Source organism: Rhinolophus hipposideros (assembly GCF_964194185.1).
Source record: "Rhinolophus hipposideros genome assembly, chromosome: 2".
Taxonomy (NCBI): Eukaryota; Metazoa; Chordata; class Mammalia; order Chiroptera; family Rhinolophidae; genus Rhinolophus; species Rhinolophus hipposideros.
Genome location: NC_138048.1, coordinates 31,286,417 through 31,308,572, shown reverse-complemented (window position 1 = coordinate 31,308,572; position 22,156 = coordinate 31,286,417). Strand labels below are relative to the sequence as shown.

The window sequence follows — 22,156 nt, the reverse complement described above, 5'->3', positions numbered from 1 at the left end:
ATTTCTGAGTCATTTATAGTCTAACGAGAAAAGTGGACATATGAACTGTCTTAATATTCTCTGGTAAAAGCAATCATAGTTTCTTTGGGAGCACAAGAGGGAGTTCAGCCTAGGGGTGTATGTGTGCGCATGTGTGGTAGTGAGAGGTGTTAGAGAATTAGTGAGAGGGTTGTCAGTGGACAGGGAAGAAGCTTTCCTAGAGAAGATAATATTATTTATAATTCACAAGTCTTGGGATAAAAAGAAAAAGGTAGGGTTTCTTTGTTGTTTTGTTTTTAGTCATATCCAGTTACTTAACTAGGGCTTAGAAACAGTTTAATACCTCTTAAAATCAGCTTCTTTTTACATTCGAGGGAAAATAGGTTTAGTCTTATACAGAGAGAGCCCTTTTTAATCTGGTTTCAACCTATATTTTATCTTCAGCTTTCCACTGTCACGTACTTTTTGGTCATATAAAATTATTAATTTATGCTTTAATTATTTTTGGCTTAATACGAAACTTAAGCCTTTTATTCATAGGAAATTATCCTGGGTTTTCTCTCAATACTGTTTCTTTGGAAATATACTGAGCTAAAATAAATGTGAAATGTCAGCTGTATTCAACATTTTTTTAAATGGTGAAACTGTGTCTGGACTGGGAGAACTGTGAGTGGATGTGCATATTCTGAAGGCCTGCTTGACCAGACGGTATAAAACCTTTCTGGAAAATACAGGCCCCTGCTTCCCTTTGTGGAGTCTCTTATAACTGGCATTGTCCTTGTGGAAATTTGGAAACTGCCCAGTGGCTGTTAAGACATGGTTCTGTGTGGATAAGGCTTCCTTAATGCTGTTGTGGTCTGCACCCACCCAGGTGGCCTCTTCTTTTATAACCGAGTGCATCACTTTTGGGGACTGGAGAATTCAGGGTCAGGACTCCTATAAGGACTCCAGCTGAAGATGTGTTTTACTTGTCTATCATGGTAACACTGTTTTCTGAGCTGTATTCTAATACAAAGTAAATGAGCTAGGTTATGTCACTTTGAATGCAAGGTCATAAGTGGTTGTGTGAAATAGATTTTGCAACGTTGTACCTCCGCACCTCAGGCCTTGTACATGCTATCCCTTCTTCCTAGAACACCCTTTCACTACGTTTTGTGAACCTGGTAGTTTTCATAATCTGGCTCAAATGTCACCAGCCCCACACTTGCTCAAATGGAATAATTCATTCGCTCTCTTCCCCGATAACAATTTGTTTATATTTCTGGTATCAGTTTTATTTCATTATTTGTATACATGTTTTCCCTTTGGACTACAAGCTCCTACAAGACTGCAACATTTTGCATTTCCTGTATTTAGTATGTTAGAAACATATAATTAACACTCAGAAGATTTTGCTGAGTCAGTAAGGATTCTCAACTGATTGAGAATTAAGATACAGATGAAGGAAACTGGTACTTGTTATTTCCAAAGCACAGAGTTTTATGTTTAGTTTCTTATCTGCCTATAATTTTGGGAACATTTCTGGAAGCATAAGATTCAAGGATCATCAGATGAGCTTTTTGAAATATTTCTTAAAAAGAATCTCCATAAATAAAAACTGAAGGAATATTTTTTTTCTGAGTAATTAAACATTAGATAATCTTTTCATCTATAGGAAAAATCCAAAATTCTAGGTAAGACTTTCATGGTATTTCATAATCTACCTCAACCTTTTTTGCCTTCGTTCCCAATCTATTTACCTTATGCTCCCATTCCTGCTGTAGCAAATATTTCTGTTTTCTCTACAAACTATATTTTTCCACCTTATTGATCATGACCAGGGTTTCTTTCCTAACTCCTATTATCTCCCACTAACCACCCCCGCCTCTGCCCACTGAAATGCCCCCCAGGCCATTCAAAGCCTAGCTGAATAACCCCCTAATAACCCCCTTTTACTTTTCCAGTTGGAATTAATCTTGTTTCCCATGGTCCAGCGTTATGGTAGTTGTCACCTACTGCTTTATATCATAGACACAGTTATTCTAAGAAAGCTGCAGTTAAAAGTTACTGTACATTAAATGTCAAGTTAAAATAAATTTATGAAATGATGAACCTATTTAGAAGCAAATGAACCCAGCTGAAGTTTTCATACTATTTTTTTTAAAGTACGATTTCTGAAATCTCAAACTATATTGTATAAAACATAATAACATTTTTAAAGTTTTTAAGTAAAGAAATTAGGGAAAATTTATTCCATTCTGGAGCTTCAACAAAAGAGAATTCTACCACCTCGGGGATGATGTAGATGCCTGATCACTGCACTGTACACCTGAAGCTGAAGAATAATGAACGTCAACTATAATTTTATATATGTATGTATATATGTATATATATGTAGGTGTATACTTATAAGAAGTGGAGTACAGCATTAGGAATAGAGACAGTGGAAATGTAATGGCTCTGCGATGTCAGAGGGATAGTGGATGGGGGGAGGGGGGTTCACACAGTGTGAGGGATATAAATGATAAATGTCTGAAAAAAAAAATTCCAAAGTTTGAAACCTCTTACAACTTTATGAAAACTTGTAATAAAAGACAAATAGTATACATTAGTTTACAAAGACTTCATATTTCCTAATTTTTCTCTGTGATATAAGCAGACATCATACCTAATTTCTTTGGTGAATACACAAGTTCCTCAACAATAAAGTTTGGCAAATAAAATTCTTACCAACATTTTGCACATGTATTTAATGGTTATTCAGATGTGTTAGCTTATCTAAGGGCTGAAAATGTAGTTTGTATGAGGCTGGCTGTATTAAAAAATATACTTGTGCTTTTCCTAAAGCATAAAACACTGAGGATGATTTAGCTACCAATTATCTTAGGATTCTCAAGAGAAATGTGCTTTAGATCTTTACAAAATGTTTTTTTTTAAAGAATTGCTATTTGATCCTAGCTTCCACAAGGATTTTAACTAAATTGCTTTCTACTAAGTTTATTCGATAAAAACAACTGTTCTAATACAAGGAATTGTGGTAAAGAATAGGTCAAGACCTTTCTTGGTCAAGAATTCCTCATACCAATAAACACACTGGGCCTCATGTTTAACAGTAAATTAAGCAACAAAGTTATGAGCACATAGCTGTCACTTACGTGCTTAGTATGCGCCAGGCACTACTCTAAGCATTTTCAATCCTAATTCACTGTTCACGGCAGCTCTATCATGAGTTAGTTAGCTTTCCTACTCCTATCCCATGTTATAGATCAGGAAGGAGACAGTAAGTGGTTATAGGGAAAGATTTTCAATTATTTATCAAGGAGAGAAATTGAAGGACAGTAGCTTTATTATAAAGAAACAATTCCAAGAAAACTAATTTTGTTCTGTATGCAGCTCTGTACTTTGGAATCAGATTGGTATCATCAGTCTGGACATTTCAGTGTAGGTCCTAGAAGAACCCAGAGAACCTGTGAATTTAGCAGGTTTGATTAATAGATTCAGAAAAATTGTTAAAACTTAGTGAATTATGTATGAAACATTATTTTTAAATGAACTGCTTGTTTAAGGCAAGGAGAGTGTTAGTAAAGAGCTTAGCTGGCCAGATTAGAATAAAGAAATTGTCTCTCCCCATCTGTTCCAATTAGCTTATCTCTCCTGCTTTCATAGCATGCTGGTTATTTCAGAAAAGCGAGAGGTACTTTGAAAGCACACCGTTTTTATTTAAGCTCATTTATAATGGTTTTGGAATATTTGTCAGTTCTCAAACATAAACTTTTAAATGGTAGACTTTTCCTGTAACAATTTGTTATTAGAAGTTTCGGGGCATTGGGGCTCAAAGATTTTGGCCTCTCATTTCTTTGGTTTTGGCCTAATGATTATGTTTCCACATTTTGGAAAGATTTCTTTGGGTATTTTGATGTTCGTCCTGATAGAAGAAAATCTTTCATCAACAGGTATTTAAAAATCTACATGGTTTTTATCTTTATATCTGTATTATATTCTCTCTAAAAATAGTTTTATTTGATGTGACTGCTGTAAGAAATTGAATTAAATACTACTTACTCTATTAATCTTTGATATTGCTTCATTTAAATTGTTAGAATCTCTCCAATGATTTTGGTTCTTCTCTTCATTAGTAATTCCTGGATCAAATGTTACTTCCTTTTATTTCTTGTATTGAAAGTAGATATACACTTGATTTCAATAACTAACAATCTTGAAATAAAGGAGTAAAAATTAAAAGGAAAAAAGATTCAATGCTTCACTCCTCCTTAGGCATGCATGTCTGTAATCCGAGATTGACTTCAAATCCAAATGTGGCACAAATGCCAGTTTTTCTTTGTTACCTTTCATACTGTATCTTCACTTATTATCAGAAGCCTTGTTTATGCTTTCACTCTGTTGCACAAACCTACTTATCTTTAGAAGAAATCCAAGAACCCAAGAGCGCAGTTTCTTTTCTCCTGACTGACTCAGAATCCACAGACCCTTCTCTGTCTATGCAAAAGAAACAACCTCTGGACCACAGAGAAGCTGAGAGACAGCGGTTGCTCCGAAGAAGACGATCTACTCTGTTTTCTAATGGAGTGAAAATCTGCCCAGATGAAAGTGTTACAGAGGCGCTGGCAAGCCATGTGAAGTATTTTCAAGTACGAGGTAAGTGAACATCCAAATTCTTGGGCTCTGGAAGGAATTTCAAACATAGTTGTATCACATTTGTTGTATCTCAGAATTCAAAATTTGTGATGTTAGACAGGAACTGAGCCAAATATCTTTCTACTAACTGGAAACATAACTTGCCAAGAATATAGTATTTATACAGCATCAGAGGAAAGTTTACACTATTTTGAGAGGAAACAGTTCAAGTCTTTTTAAGCACTTCAAAGATACCAGTTTATGTTACTGGATAAATACAATTTTTACTTCTTCATTACAGTAATTTGCCTAAGTATGCCCACAAAATATATTTACCAAGCTATATTTACTTACTTGATTGATTAGTTATTTTATGCATGAAAATAAAATCAATTTCAGTATTTTATAGAGTAGACATTCTGTAGACTCATGCTGATTACTCTCTAGTTGGTACACATAAAACTTTTTACGTCTAAAACTGATGGCACTTCTCATGGTGGAATGGACCCTAAGGCAACAAAACTAGTATTTTCTTTTTAATCAAATGGTATTATTTTGTATATCGTGCCTTTTATGTGAATTCATGCTCTATTTCTTGTATTTACTAACCAGAATTGCTTAATTGACCATAATATATCCCTTAGATATTTGAAGGACTCCCAAACTTTGGTTTCTGCTGCTCAAGAGCCAATAAAAAGCCATAATATGGATGTGATGCTGGTAAACTAAAGTGGAGATAGATGATGAAATGATAGTGAAATCAGGCTTTTCATTCAGCTAGTGTTTATTTAGCACTTACTATTTAGTTAGTACTTACTATGTTTCAGGCAATGGGCTATATCAACTGTCAGTTGGAGCAGCTACTTTATCTTCTTTATTTTCCTTTATTTTGTTCTTCCCCTCTTCCCTCCTTACCAAAGCAAGTGTTTTTAAAATGAAAAATTTAATATCAAATATTACATATATTTATATATTTGACTTTTAAAAAAATTTCTTAAGGTGGCACAATGTATTAGCACCTTTTAATTAAAACAAATTTTGGACTCCATTTATATCTCTTGATTGTATTTGGAGGCTATCAAACCCTATTAAGCAATAAGTTCTCTTTTTACTTTCTAAATGGAAATCCATTGACCTGGCCTTTTGTGTATAGGGCATATGCTAGGAGTGGCAAATTTCAAAGAGAAAAGGAACTGAAGATGAATAAGCATGACAGTTTATAACTTATCAAAATATGATTTCTACTACCTGGATTTTTACTTGACATTTATTTTTAAATAGATTAGAATATCAAGATGGCTGCTGCTTAAATAGCAAAGAGGAAACAATCAATCATAGCCAGTCATTTAGATTGATTATGCCTTTTCATTGCTTTGCTTTTGTGTTTATAAATTCAAGAGATACTATTGAATATGACTTAACAAAACAAAAATAAAGCATTCCTAGAATAATTGACTTTAAAATCCAGGTGCTATGAGTAGTATTATTGGAAAGGGACCTCATAAAGTTAAAAGGGCTGGACAGCACATTGAGATTGCAACAATGTTGATGTAACTGTTACTGTTATGGTAAAAAGTACATATTTCATTTGTTATATTTTTGAAAATTAGGTAAAATGAGTATTTCAACATAGGTCTTGATTTTGAAGAGATTTTGAAGAAATAATTGGATTTTACCCTTAGAACCAAATAATTGGAAATTGGAGTGAGAGATACACTTAATGTCCAACGAAGGATCTTAGCTCTTTACACCAAACTAATTCAATCTAATGGTTTGCCCCGTTTTTGCTTATAGAGAATTTAGTGTATGTTGCTAGTTGGTTTAACAGATTTGAAAAATATTTCCATTTAAGCAAGAAGCAACTACATTTATTTTATTTAATATTTTTTAATTAATTGGGGAGACATTGGTTTATATAATTATATAGGTTTCAACTGTACATTTCTATAATACGTCATCTATATATTGTACTGAGTGTTCACCACCCAGAGTCAGTTCTCCTTCCATCACCATATATTTGACCCTTTTACCCTTATCTACCACCTCCTTCCCCGCTTACCCTCTGGTAACCACTAAACTGTTGTCTGTGTCTATGAGTTTTTGTCTTGTTCATCTGAGCAACTACATTAAACCTAATGATTTCTAAAATTAAACAGATGCTTAGGGTGCTTGGAATAGAATGTAATTAATAGTATATTCTCTCTCATTTTAAAAAAGTCATGTTTGTAGTTGGGCCTTTTAAAATAGACCTTCGTTAAGGTTTACTTTGATGGATTTTAAACTGCACATATCTAAAGCATGCATTTGATAAGTTTTGACAAATGTATTTACCCTTGAAATTATCACTGCAATTAAGATAATTAATTTATCAATCACCCCAAACATTTTCTCATGTGTCTTTGTAATTAATTCCCCTTTTCCTTACCGCCTCCCTTTACCCCAGTACGGAGGCAACCGCTAATCTGCTTTCTATCACCATGTGTTAGTTTGCATTTTCTACACTGCTATATATAAATATAATTATACTATATACTCTTTTTTTGTCTGGCTTCTAATTGTTGTTACTATTTTTTTTCTAGTTTCTCATTTTATTTTGAAATTTCATATTACTATTTAAACACTCAATGTGTCTAACACAAATAAGAGGAAATTAGTTGACAATAGTAACTTATTTTAAGAAACAAAAGCCAAACATGCATTTATATTATTTAAAAGAGTTTCCATGCCGTGTCTTCCTCTCATCACGTGCACATAAACATGTGCCCTCACATAACACAACTTCGAAGCCTATCTCCCACGGTCAATTTTTTTGGGGGGACTAGGGAAAGAACTCTGAATTGTAAAAGCTGAAAGGTATTTTCTTTTGATTTTTTTCTTTTTCTCTCATAGCTCTTCAAGATTTAAAAATGTTAAGTGACCATGCTGTAGGTGTTGGAGAAAAAGGAGCACTTTTCTTTTACTATAATCTCAGGAAAATTAGGAATCTCTCTATTTCTTTCTATAAACACTATCCAAAGCTCTGAATGTCAATGTTTGTATCAGAAACTCCTACAACACTATATATATGATATATATACGTATCTTATATATAAAAGAAATATATATATATACATATGTATATAAAAGAAATATATATATGTAAAAGATTTTTAATTTGGGAATATTGGGGAACAGTGTGTTTCTCCAGGGCTCATCAACTCCAAGTCGTTGTCCCTCAATCTAGTTGTGGAGAGCGCAGCTCAGCTCCAAATCCAGTCGCCATCCTCAATCTTAGTTGCAGGGGGCGCAGCCTACTATCCCATTTGGGAACTGAACTGGTAACCTTGTCAAGAGCTTGAGCTCTAACCAACTGAGCCATCTGGCTGCCTCTCCTGAAACTCAGTGGCAGCTCATTGTCTTCAATCTAGTTGTGGAGGGCGCAGCTCACTGGCCCATGTGGGAATTGAACTGGCAACCCCCACTGCTCAGAGCTCAAGCTCTAACCAACTCAGCCATCCAACCGCCCAACACTATATATTTTTAAACGTAAATGATTTTACCTTGACTGTATGTCTTTGCTCACTCTCCTTCTATTTTCCCCCATGTTTCCTAATGTTACAAATTGTTTTGTGGTTTAATTTCTAAATATAACAAAATTATTACATACAACATGATTTTAAATATAAAATACCAGAGAACAGTTTAATTCTGAAAATCAAGAGCTCCTTTTACCCTTCATTCTTTCTCTAACCCTTCACCCCTCCAGAAACCACTTTACTTTTTTCTGTTTTTAAGTATTTACTGGTTTGCTCCTATGACAGATTTCTAATTTTCCTCCATTACCATTCTGCCCTTATTCCATCTAGCCATAGAACCCTATGCAAAGCTAGAAATTTCCCTCTCCAGCCTCTCTTACTGGTAGATAAGGCCACGTGACTAAATTCAAGCCAGTGGTGTCCGAGCAGCTTAAAATCGCAAATTTTAAAAATGAAAATGATGGTCATCTGTTTCCCTTCTTTCTTCATTGCCAAAGAAAACAAATGTGGTTTAGTGAGCCAGCTTCTATTAAGCAGGTAAGGAAGATACCTGGGAGGAGCGCAAAGCAGTGAAAATAAACAAGCTTGGGTGCCTGGAGATCCTTATGGAAGGTAACCCTCGTGTGACCTAACCGTCCATCTACAGTGGACTGTTCTGGGAGATAGTTTCTGGGAGACATTTAAGGGTCTGAATTTTGAGGTTTTATTGTTATAACAATTAACCTATATCCTAATTAATGCAGAAACTGGTATTTCATTATTTTTTTAAATTTTAAAGCATTTTATTTAGGTAGAGATACAATATCATAATATTATGATATAATAAAACATAAAATAAAATAAAATAACATAGCTTTACTCTAACAGCCAAGGATTGATGATTATGGCTATGAATATGTTATTTAAGTTTTTGACCAGAACTAACCAAATATTTCTTTTGTTTTTGAGTACAGACTACAAAAAGTCTGAATTTACTGGGGGGGAAAAAAAACCCAAATTGGATGGAGCACCAGATGTTATGGGATTTTAGTATATGTGCTGCCGAAGCGAGCACAGGGATTTCCTTTAATACCGGCCTGAGTTGGAATCACTCTTTCCTTCAGTCTTTGTTCTTGTTTTATTCCTTAGTTCCACTGGGGGGGAAACAAAATCCTAAGATTTGATTAAAAAAAAAAAAAAAAAGATAAGTGGGAATAGAATTGTTAGTTCAAAATTATTTTCCCTTAAACTTTGAAGTGGTTTCCCCATTATCTTTTTAATAGCTAGTTGAAGAAATTTCTTAGCTATCTAATGCTTTTTAAGATATTCTTCTCCCTTTTAAAAATTTTCAATTTCAGTTGACACACAATATTATATTAGTTTCAGGTGTACAACATAGAGATTAGACATATTTTGTTACTTAGGAAGTGATCACCTCAATAAGTCTAGTACCCACCTGGCACCATACATAGTTATTACAATATTATTGCCTATATTCCCTATGCTGTACTTTACATCCCCATGACTGTTTTATAACTCAGCAGTCTAATTCTTGTTCCATTGGACTATTATGTCTTTTTATTTGTTGTTTTCAACTGTCTAGAATAGTTAGATTTGTATTGTTTTACTTGGGGTACCAACATATTTTTTATATAACTAAAAGATTTCTTCAAAGGTGAACATTTTTTCATTGATTCTGTTGGACATTGTAATCTTTTCTATTTTAATTCCTATGCCATTCAGTTCTGGGATATTTTTGCTGTTATATTCCTGATATTTTTCTTCTCTCTATTTTTTTCAATGTCTGACTTCTAGTTCAGATCCCATTCTCTACTTGAAGTCACTCTGGACAAGTACAGCCTATCTTAGTTTCTTTTAGCTTGTAAACATCATCACTAGCATCTCCACTTAGAACATGAGGTTTGAACATGTGTATGCATCTCTATGTAGAGACTGTTGGTGTGCGTTTCAGAATTCTGACTGTAGTTTCCAATAGTGGTTTTACCTCCATAACTGAATTATGTGATTGCTGAAGCATTCATATCTTACCCTTATGCACACTTTGTAATTTCCTCTGCTAAATCCCCCATTATATATAGTGGATAATGAAAAATACTTACCTCACCATTGATATCAATGGTTTACGATTCTATTGTTACCTTAGAGCTACACAGTTATAAGAAATCTCCCTTGGCATATCTCTGACCTCAAAGTGTTAAGTATAGATGTTGTGAATATTATGTTAAACAATAACTTATCTCTTGTTCACCCAATATTCTTCCTGATTATACACCTGGTAAACTCCTATACATCCTTCAAGATATTTTATTGTTTGCTTCCTCAAAATGCAAATACAGATTTTTCCTATGATGTGATAATCATCTTTGAATAACTTTTTATAGCGCTCAGTTTGTTAGTAATGCTGCTTTACTTAAATCCATTTCTTTCAAACTAACCTGCTTTCTATCACTGTGTATTAATTTGCATTTCTGCACCTTTATATGTAAGTGTAATCAAACAATGTACTCTCTTCTTTTACTCAGTATAATTATTTTGAGACTCATGTGTGACCTTTTTGTGTATCATTACTTTGTTACCTCCTATTGTGGGGTAGTATTCCATTTTATGGGATATTCCGGTTGTTGTCAGTTATTGGTGATTACAAAGAAAGCTGTCATGAACATTTTTGTACAAGTTTTTGTGTGAACATATGCTTTCATTTCTATTGGGTAATAGGAGTGGAATGGCTGGGCCATATGATAGGTGTATGTTTAACTTTCTAAGAAACTGCCAAACTGTTTTCCAAGATGGTTGTATCACCAGCAGTGAATTAGGGTTCCAGTTTCTCTACATTCTTGCAACACGTGCTATAGTCAGTCTTTTATAACTGTAACCATTCTAGTGGATATAAAGTGATGTTCTGTGGTTTTAATTTGCATTTTCTTAATAATAAATGATGTTGAGCATCGTTTTTCACATTTGCCATTGGTATATCTTTTTGCATTTGGTCTATGCAAATATATTGACCATTTAAAAAATCATTAGGTTGTTTGTCTTATTTTGAGTTATAAGAATTCTTAATATAGTCTAGATACAGATTCTTTGTTGGAGTTTTGCATACCTTTTTCTCCCAACGTGTGGCTTGTCTTTTTATTTTCTTGATGTCTTTTGAGGAGCAGAAGTTTTAAATTTTGATAAAGTCCAATTTAACATTTTTTAAGTTAAAATTTATTGGGGTGACTATGTTTAGTAAAATTACATAGGTTTCAAGTGTACAATTCTGTAATACATCATCCATATATAACATTGTGTGTTCATACCCATAGTCAGCATTTGATTGCATTTACTCTCAGCTACCACTCCCCTCTCCCCTTACCCTCTGGTAACCACTAAACTATTGACTGTGTCTATGAGTTTTTGTTTGTTTGTCTTGTTTCTTTGATGCTTTCAGTTTTATATTCCACATATCAGTGAAATCATATGGTTCTCAACTTTTTCTGCGTGACTTATTTCGCTTAGCATAATGAGATTATTATGCTAAGTGAAATAAGTCACACATTTTGTCACAAATGGCTCAACATCCCTAATCATCAGAGAAATGCAAATAAAAACCGCAATGAGATATCACCTCACCCCAGTCAGAATGGCTATCATCAACAAGACAAATAGCAACAAGTGTTGGAGAGGCTGTGGAGAAAAAGGAACCCTCATACACTGTTGGTGGGAATGCAGACTGGTACAGCCGCTATGGAAGGTGGTGTGGAGGTTCCTCAAAAAATTACGAATAGAATTACCATATGACCCAGGAATCCCTCTCTTGGGTATCTACCCAATTTAACATTTTTTTGATCATGCTTTTGGCATCAACTCTAAGTTTGCACAACCCAAAATCACAAAAATTTTCTTCTATGTTTTCCTGTAGAAGTCTTATAGTTTTCAGGTATTACATCTAGGTTTGTGATCTTTGAGTTAATTTTTGTATATGCATCAAAGTAAATTTTTTTGCATATGGATAGTCATTATTCGAGCACCGTTTATTAAAAAGATTAACCTTTCTTGCCTTTTATGCCAACATCATACTGTCTTGATTACTATAACCTTTATAATAAGTCTTGAATCACACAGTGTAAGTTTTTCAACTTTGTTCTTTTTCAGATTTGTTTCGTTATGCAAGGTCCTTTGTCCTCCATATAAATATTAGAATCAGCTTGTCAATTTCTACAAAAAAAGACTGCTGGGATTGTGACTGGGATTGGCTTGAGTCTATCAATCAATTTAAGAATTGTCATCTTAATAATATTGAGTCTTCTGATCTATGAATATGACATATACCTCCATTTATTATGATCTTCTTCAATTCTTCTCAGCAATGTTTTATAATTTCAGTGTATAGGTCTACACACCTTTTTAAAATCAGATTTATTGATTTCACTTTTTTTCATGCTATTGTTAGTGGTATTTCAAAAAAGATAAATTTCCGATTGTTCCTTGCTAGCATATAGACATACAACTGATTTTTCTATATTGACCTTTTATCCTGCAACTTTGCAAAATTCATTTATTAGTTCTAGTAGCTTTTTTAGGGTTTTCTACATAGATGATTATTTCATCTGCAAACGAAGATAGTTTCACTTCTTATCTTCCAATTTGTATACCTTTTATTTCTTTTTCTTGCCATATTGCACCAAATGGATTTTTCTTTGTGCCACGAGTATGAAAGGAAAATATATTACCCTAAAAAAAGACTGTTCCGTCCTGGCTTTCTATGTCCTGGATAAGATGCACCACCTGACCCCTAGGACCAGGATTAAAGACAGATTAAACGCTGTCATTTCCTTCCTCAGAACATTGTCATCACATTTTTCCTTCTTCCAGTTTGCAGAACAGCTTTTCTCTGCTAGAAGAAAGGTATTTGTAGATTACTTATCTCCTCACAAATAGAAAGTTATCTTCAGCAGTAACTAAAGGCTACATGAAAATTATTTCGCAAGGATGTGACTTCTGAACAGGTAGGTCCCCTTCTAGGTCAAGTAGTGACGTGTGTGGCATTTGTCTCTGGTAGAGTTTTTCTTTCCTTAGTACATCTTTCCTTGGAATCATGCTGATTTTGCTCTTCTCTCTACTGTCTGCAGTGTCCTATCTAGGTTTTCCCTGTCTGAGCTGCATGAATGCTCCAGATATTTCCAACCCCACCCAGTTCTCCTCTGTTGAAATGTAAAATAAATATTCTGAATTCTATCATTTCAGGTTAGTTAATTGGAACTCCTTGTCAGATAGCTCCCAGTTGAAAATTCATTGGATAAATAAATTAGCGTTCCAGAGGGAATTGCAATTGTTTTACAGTTTTGTTAAGATATAATTTACATACCATACAGTTGACCCGTTTAAAGTATATAATTCAATGGATTTCTAGTATACTCAGAGAAATGAGCAACTATGACCATACTTGGTTTAAGAATATTTCACCATCTCAAAAAGAAATCCCACACCTTCTAGTAGCTATCACTCTCTTATCCCTCTGTCTTCCCTACCTCTCGCCTCAGGCCTACTCAACTATTTATCTGCTTTCTGTCACTGTAAGAATTGTCTATTGTCATATGTCATATGAATAAGATAATATAATATGTGGTCTTTTGTGACAGGCTTCTTTCACTTAGTATAATGTTTTTGAAGTTCATCCATGATAGATCATGTATCAGTACTTTATTCTATTTTGGTGTCAAATAATAATATTGTAGAGATACACCAGATATTGTAGAGATAAATGTGTAGAGATACACATTTAGTTTATTCATTCATTATTTGATGGTCATTTGAGTTGTTTTCATTTCTCTTGCGTATATATTTAGAAGATTCTAAATCTCCTAAATACATATCCTACTATATATAGTAGAATGTTTCAGTTATATGAGGAACTGTCAGATTGTTTTCCAAAGTACGGACACCGTTTTACATTGCTACCAGCAGAATATGAGGGTTCTGATTTCTCCACATCACTGCCAGCTCTATGATTTTCCTTTGAAAAAAAAATTATTATAACCGTCATAGGGAGTGTGAAGTGGTATCGCTTGGTTTTAATTTGGATTTCTCTAATAACTAAAATGTTGAGCCTCTTTTTATATACTTTTTGATTAGTTGAATATCTTCTTTTGAAGAATGTCTTCAGATCCTTTGCCCCTTTTTAAATGGGGTTACTTGTCTTTCTATTATTGAGTTATAAGGGTTCTTTATAAATCCATTATCAGGTAAATGATTTGAAAGTATTTTCTCTCATTCCGTGTGTTGTCATTTCACTTTCTTGACTATCTTTCATGAACAAAAGTTTTTGATTTTGAGGAAGTCCAATTTATTTATTCTTCTTTTTCAAAATTGTTTTGGTTGTTCTGGGTCTTTTGCAGTTCCATTTGAATTTTATAATTTGTCAATTTCAAAATAAGTCAGCCAGTGTTCTGATGGGATTGCATTCAAACTGTAGATCAGTTTGGAGATACTGCCATTTAACAATGGTAAGTCTTCCAACCCATGAAAATGGGAAGTTATCTTCAGCACTGATTCTCACTTTTCTTTTCTTTTCTTTTTTTATTAAGATTTTTATTGGGGAAGGGGAACAGGACTTTACTGGGGAACAGTGTGTACTTCCAGGACTTTTTTTCCAAGTCAAGTTGCTGTCCTTTCAATCTTAGTTGTGGAGGGCACAGCTCAGCTCCAGGTCCAGTTGCCATTGTTAGTTGCAGGGGGCGCAACCCACCATCCCTTGAGGGAGTCAGACTGGCAACCTTGTGGTTGAGAGGACGTGCTCCAACCAACTGAGCCATCTGGGAGCTCAGCGGCAGCTTAGTTCAAGGTGCCTGTTCAATCTTAGTTTCAGGGGGTGCTGCCCATCGTCCCTTGCGGGACTTGAGGAGTTCAACCAGCAACCTTGTGGTTGAGAGCCCACGCTCCAACCAACTGAGCCATCCGGGAGCTCAGTGGCAGCTCAGCTCAAGATGCCGTGTTCAATCTTAGTTGCAGGGGTCAGAGTCCCACCTTCCCTTGTGGGACTTGAGGGGTCGAACCAGCAACCTTGTGGTTGAGAGCCCACTGACCCATTAGGGAATCGAACTGGCAGCCCGCGGAGTTAGGAGCATGGAGCTCTAACCGTCTGAGCCACCGGGCCAGCCCTGATTCTTACTTTTCTTATTTTTTTCTTATCAAAGTTTAGTAGAAATCTTACTCCGGGTAGTATCTGTGAAGTTTCTTCCTATATTGTCTTCTAGGAATTTTATGGTTTCAGATCTTACATTTAAGTCTTTAAGCCATTTTGAATTTATTTTTGTATATGGTATAAGGAGGTGGTCCAGCTTCATTTTTTTGCGTGTGTCTTTCAGGTTTCCCAGCACCATTTATTGAATAGACTGTCTTTACCCCACTGTACATTCTTACTTCCATTGTTGTAGATTAAATGGCCATATAGGCATGGATTTATTTCTGGACTCTCTATTCTGTTCCATTGATGTATGTGTCTGTTTTTATGCCAGTACCATGCTGTTTTGATTACTGTAGCCTTGTAGTATAATTTGATGTCAGGTATTGTTATACCTCCAACTTTGTTCTTATTTCTCAAGATTGCTGAGGCTATCCAGGGTCTTTTATGGTCCCATATAAATTTTAGGATTATATGTTCTATTTCTGTGAAAAGCATCATTGGTAGTTTGATAGGAATTGCGTTGAATATGTATATTGCCTTAGGCAATATGGACATTTTAACTATATTAATTCTTCCTATCCGTGAACATGGTATGTGTTTCCATCTATTTGTATCTTCTTTCATTTCTTTCTTCAGTGTCTTATAATTTTCTGAGTACTTTTTTGGTTAAATTTATTCCCAGGTATTTTATAGTCTTTGAAACAATTGTAAATAGGATTGTTTTTTAAATTTCTCCTTCTGATGTTTTATTATTGGTATATACAAATGCAACTGATTTCTGAATATTAATTTTATATCCTGTTACTTACTAAATTCATCTATCAGCTCTAATAGTTTCTTGGTGGAGTCTTTAGGGTCCTCTCTATATAGTATCATGTCATCTGCATATAATGATAATTTTACTTCCTCCTTACCGATTTGGATGCCTTTTATTTCTTTTTCTTGTCTGATTGCTGTGGCTAGAACTTCCAGCACTATGTTGAATAGAAGTGGAGAAAGTCGGCAACCTTGCTTTGTTCCTGATCTTAGGGGGAATGGTTTTAGCTTTTCCCCATTGAGTATGATGTTAGCTGTGGGTTTATCATATAAGGCCTTTATTATGTTAAGATGTGATCCCTCTATTCCCACTTTCTTAAGGGTTTTTATCATAAATGGCTGCTGGATTTTATCAAATGCTTTTTCTGCATCTATTGATATGATCATGTGATTTTTATTTTTCATTTTGTTAATGTGGTGTATTATATTAATTGATTTGCGGATGTTGAACCACCCCTGCATACCAGGGATGAATCCCATTTGATCATTTTAGTGTATGATCTTTTTAATGTATTGCTGAATTCTGTTCACTAATATTTTGTTGAGGATTTTTGCATCTATGTTCATTAGAGATATCGTCCTGTAGTTTTCTGTTTTTGTTGTGTCTTTGTCTGATTTTGGGATCAGGGTGATAGTAACTTCGTAAAAAGTGTTTGGGAGTCTTCCCTCCTTCTGGATTTTTTGGAAGAGCTTGAGGAGAATAGGTGATAATTCTTTTTTGAATGTGTTGTAGAATTTACCTGTAAAGCCACCTGGTCCAGGGCTTTTGTTTGTTGGGAGATTGTTGATTACTGATTCAATTTCCTTGGTGGTAATCAATCTATTCAGGTTTTCTGTTTCTTTTTGAGTTAGCCTTGGAAGGTTGTACGCCTCTAGAAAATTGTCCATTTCTTCCATATTGTCAAATTTGTTGGCATATAGTTGCTCATAATAATTTCTTAAAATTTTTTGTATTTCTGTGGTGTCTGTTGTCACTTCTCTTTCATTTCTGATTTTACTAATTTGGGTCCTCTCTCTTTTTTAATGAGTCTGGCTAAAGGTTTGTCGATTTTGTTTATCTTCTTTAAGAACCAACTCTTGGATTCATTCATCTTTTGTATTTTTTTCTGGTTTCTATTTCATTTATTTCCGCTCTGGTCTTTATTATCTCCTTCTTTGTACTCCCTTTGGGCTTATTGCTGTTCTTTTTCCACATCCCTTAAGTGTGAAGATAAACTGTTGATTAGTGATGTTTCTTGTTTCTTTAGGTAGGCCTGCAGTGCTATGAACTTCCCTCTTAGGACTGCTTTCGCAGCATCCCATAGATTTTGGGTCGTTGTGTTTTCATTTTCATTTGTCTCGAGATATCTTTTGATTTCTTCCTTGATCTCCTGGTTGACCTATTCATTATTTAGTAATGTTATTCAGCCTCCATGAATTGGTGTGTCTTCCAGTTTTTTTTTTTTTTCCTGTAGTTCATTTCTAATTTCATAGCACTGTGGTCAGAGAAGACAATTGGTATGATTTCAATTTTCTTAAATTTATCAAGACTTGTTTTGTGGCCTAATATATTGTCTATCTTGGAAAATGTTCCATGTGCTCTTGAGAAGAACATGTTTTCTGCAGCTTTGGGGTGAAATGCTCTGAAAATATTGATTAGATCCAAGTGGTCCAATGTGTCATTTAAGGCTGTTGTTTCCATATTGATTTTCTATCTGGAAGACCTGTCCCTTGTTGTCAGAGGTGTGTTGAAGTCCCCTACTATGATAGTGTTACTGTTGCCTTTCATAGCCAGGGCTTCTCCATGCTCTTCAAATTTAGGGTAAGAGAGGATTTGTTTACAGAACTTCAATCCATTTCTATACTGTTTATGTACATAACATCTCAAGATCCGCTTGAATAGCGCGTTCTCCTTGGGCAGATGGCTTACGGCGCCCATCCTTCCCGCTCCTCCCGCTGCTCCCACTGCTCCCACCACCGCCCGGCTGGGTCAGTCTGTTTGTCCACCACCGCCACCGTTCCCTGGCTGCTTCAGCCTTGATTGCCCCGATGTCCTGCCGCCACCAGGCCTCCGGTGTCACCGTATCGCCCAACCCCGAGACCCCCTGCCCCTCGTTGTCCTTTTTCCTTTCTCACTTAATGCTGCCACCGCCTCCCTGCCCCCCCACCCCCCACTGTCTCCGTTGGTAGTTTACGTGGTAACTCGCAATAGTTTTTATACTTTCTCTTACCTCATAACCAGACCTTACGTACATTCACTTTTTGTTTTTGTTTACCAATCCTGACTTTCACCTTTGCATTATCTTCAGCTCTGCCTCAGCCAGTCACTGCTGGACTCTATGTTGTAGGATCAAAAGTTTTAAAGAACAGTAATCAGGATGCAGTTAGTTCACTGAAAGAGAAACTAAGTGTGCAACCCAAGGTTCAGTTCAACCCTGAAAAACCAACTGATAGAGAAACCTTCAATAGTTCACTCTGTTAAAGGTTAGGAGTTGATCTTTGGCTTATAGTGTCTTCTATCACACAACTGTCAGACAAATAGAATCCAATGTGATAATAACATCTGATACTCATGTAGCACTATGCTGTTTATAAATTACTTTCCCAGCAAGGTAAGCAAGGAAGTAATTATTCATACCATTAAGAAAGAAAGATGACTACACTGAAGCATTGAATGGCTATGTACGTTACCCACATTTATCAAGCTAGTACTCCGAATGCTAGGGCTGGAATTCAGATCTTCTGACTCTGTGAGTTCAGGGGCTCCACCTCAATGTGCTGCCTGATAAGTGTTCAATCTTCTTGAGATGAAAAGTAATTTCCTTGATCTCTGTCCATTTATATCCTTCTTTCTCCCTCACCACTCACCTCTTTGCTCCCATCTCAGTCTATTTATTGTCATGTCCTGCATCTGGCCAGTAAAGTGGTTACACGCAGGGCAGACAGCCTGTTTCGCATCCTTTCAGATTTGATGCTATGGGATTATTTAGCAGATAGATTGAATTAGTTTTTATTTTAATACAGCAGTATTCTTGTATTTCTCCTAAATATCATTTTCTGTTCTGTGAAATTCTCATATCTTTTTAAAATTATTAGATGTTATTTTTTAGGGAAGTTTTAGGTTTATACAAACTGCAGAAAATCCAGAGAGTTACCTATACTGTCACTGTCCCCCCACTGATTCCCCCTCTTATTAACATCCTGTATTAGTATGTCACATTGGTTGTAATTGATGAGCCCGTATTGACACATTATTCTTAACTAAAGTTCTTAATTTACATTTGGGTTTACTCTTTGTGTTTTACATTCTGTGAGTTTTGACAAATGTATGATGACACGTATTCCCTATTACACTACTAAAGTCGTTTTCCTGCCCTAAAAATCCATTGTGCTTCATCTATTCATCTCTTCTTACCCCGAACCTCTGGAAACCACTGATCTTTTTACAATTTTCATAGTTCTGCCTTTTCTAGAATGTCATATAGGTGAAATTATACAGTATATAGCTTTTACAGATTGGCTTCTTATACTTAGCCATATGCACTTAAGTCTTCTCCATATCTTCTCATGGCTTGCAGCTCGTTTGTTATTTTTTTTTAGCCATTTTAAGTGTACAGTTCAATGGCATTAAGTACATTCACACTGCTGTGCAACCTTCACCTCCATCCCTTTCCAGAACTTTTTCATCTTCCCAAACTGAAAGTTTGTACCTATTAAACAATAACTTCTAATTTGTTCTTCTCCCTAGCCCCTAGCAACCACCATTCTATTATACTTTTTGTCTTTATTGATTTGACAAAACTAAGTATTTCTTTTCGGGAGAATCATACAGATATTTGTCCTTTGTGACTGACTTATTTCACTTAGCATACTCTTCTCAAGGTTCATCCATGTTGAGCCTGTGTTAGAATTTTCCTCCTTTTTAAGGATGAATAATATTCCATTGTATGTATAGACTGCATTTATTTATTTTATTTATTTATTTTTTTTTAATTAATTTTATTGGGGTGACAATTGTTAGTAAATTTACATAGATTTCAGGTGTACAATTCTGTATTACATCGTCTATAAATCCATTGTGTGTTCACCACCCAGAGTCAGTTCTCCTTCCATCACCATATATTTGATCCCCTTTACCCTCATCACCCACCCCCCACCCCCTTACCCTCTGGTAACCACTAAATTATTGTCTGTGTCTATGAGTTTTTGTTTCTCATTTGTTTGTCTTGTTCTTTTTGGTCTATATACCACATATCAGTGAAATCATAGGGTTCTCTGCTTTTTCTGTCTGACTTGTTTCACTTAGCATTATTCTCTCGAGATCCATCCATGTTGTCACAAATGTTCCTATATCATCTTTCCGTAACGCCGAATAGTATTCCATTGTGTATATGTACCACAACTTCTTTATCCATTCATCTGTCGAAGGACATTTTGGTTGTTTCCATGTCTTGGCCACCGTAAACAAAGCTGCAATGAACATTGGAGTACACGTGTCTCTATAGAGAAATGCTTTTATATTTTTGGGGTAGATACCCAGGAGAGCGATTGCTGGGTCATATGGTAATTCTATTCGTAATTTCTTGAGGAACCTCCACACTGCCTTCCATAGCGGCTGCACCAGTCTGCATTCCCACCAACAGTGTATGAGAGTTCCTTTTTCTCCACAGCCTCTCCAACACTTGTTACTATTTGTTTTGTTGATGAAAGCCATTCTGACTGGGGTGAGGTGATATCTCATTGTGGTTTTCATTTGCATTTCTCTGATGATTAGCGATGTTGAGCATTTTTTCATATGTCTATTTGCCATTTGTATATCCTCTTTGGAGAAATGTCTCTTCAGGTCCTCTGTCCATTTTTCAATTGGGTTGTTTGTTTTTTTGTTGTTGAGTTTCATGAGTTCCTTGTATATTTTGGATATTAGCCCCTTATCAGAGGAACTGTTTGCGAAAATCTTCTCCCATTCAGTTGGTTGCCTCATTATTTTGTCAATAGTTTCTTTTGCTGTGCAGAAGCTTTTCAGTTTCATATAATCCCATTTGTTTATTTTAGTTTTTACTTCCATTGCCTTTGGAGTCAAATTCATAAAATGCTCTTTGAACCCAAGGTCCATAAGTTTAGTATCTATGTTTTCTTCAATGCAGTTTATTGTGTCAGGTCTTATGCTTAATAGACTGCATTTATTTATCCATCCATCTCTGGATCAACACTTGGGGTTGCTTCCACATTTTGGCTGTTGTGAATAATGCTGCTGTGAACATGGGTGTACAAATACATGTTCAAGACCCTGGAAAGCTCATTTTTTTATTGATGAATCATATTTCATCATATGGATGTACCACAGTTTATCCATTCACCAGTTGAAGCATGCTTAACATCAGCTCCACTTTTATAAAGCATAAACATATAAACATGGATTTTTTTGTTTTATTTTAAAGAGATGGGGAGAAAACCCCTACCTCTGAGGAGGTGAGTCAATCCCCTTTGCAAAGGAAAGAAGTGGGAAGTAAAAATTCTCTTCAGATCTGAAAAGTTGAAACAGGACATAAGAAACAGAAGGGCTTTGATTGAGAATCATTCCCATGTCCCTCCAGAAAAGACGCTGTGGGCAAGTGTGTCTCAGGAATCTGAATAAACAGGTCCATGATCATCGTGAGAACTCTAAAGTGTGTTAACTTTTCATAAAAAATACTTCTGTTTTTCAGTGTGTCAAGAAGCTGTCTGGGAAGCCTTTAGGACTTTTTGGGATCGCCTTCCTGGGCATGAGGAATATAGTTACTGGATGAATTTGTGTGAGGATGGAATCACAACTATATTTGAAATGGCCACAAATTTTAGTCAGTCTGTGGAACACAGAAGCTTAATTATGAAGGTAAGTGTAATAACAAAGGAAGGAATTGCTGGACCACGGATGGAGCGAGTATCCACAGCTAGGGCCTGAGGAAGAAAGAATGAGTGGCAAATCCCTGCTTTGCTCTTTTTGTTGAATTAGGCTGTTTGAGTGAGCTGCCACATAGGATACGTGGCCTGGCCTTTGTATCCCTGGCTCTGGCCATTATATAAACATCGTTAATCCACTGAGAACCTT

The 22,156-nt window shown here is 35.5% G+C and overlaps 1 protein-coding gene across 1 annotated transcript in view; it reads left to right on the top strand.

Moving 5' to 3' along the window:
- Positions 1 to 3,829: 3,829 nt before the first annotated feature.
- IMPG2 (interphotoreceptor matrix proteoglycan 2) overlaps positions 3,830 to 22,156 on the top strand; it is a gene marked incomplete at its 5' end in the record, with an annotated part of 88,769 nt that continues 70,442 nt past the window's right edge. Inside the window, 3 exons of the mRNA XM_081026618.1 lie at positions 3,830 to 3,911; positions 4,360 to 4,614; positions 21,774 to 21,940. Of these exons, the coding sequence (XP_080882744.1) occupies positions 3,830 to 3,911; positions 4,360 to 4,614; positions 21,774 to 21,940 (504 nt within the window). The remainder of the gene's footprint in view (positions 3,912 to 4,359; positions 4,615 to 21,773; positions 21,941 to 22,156) is intronic.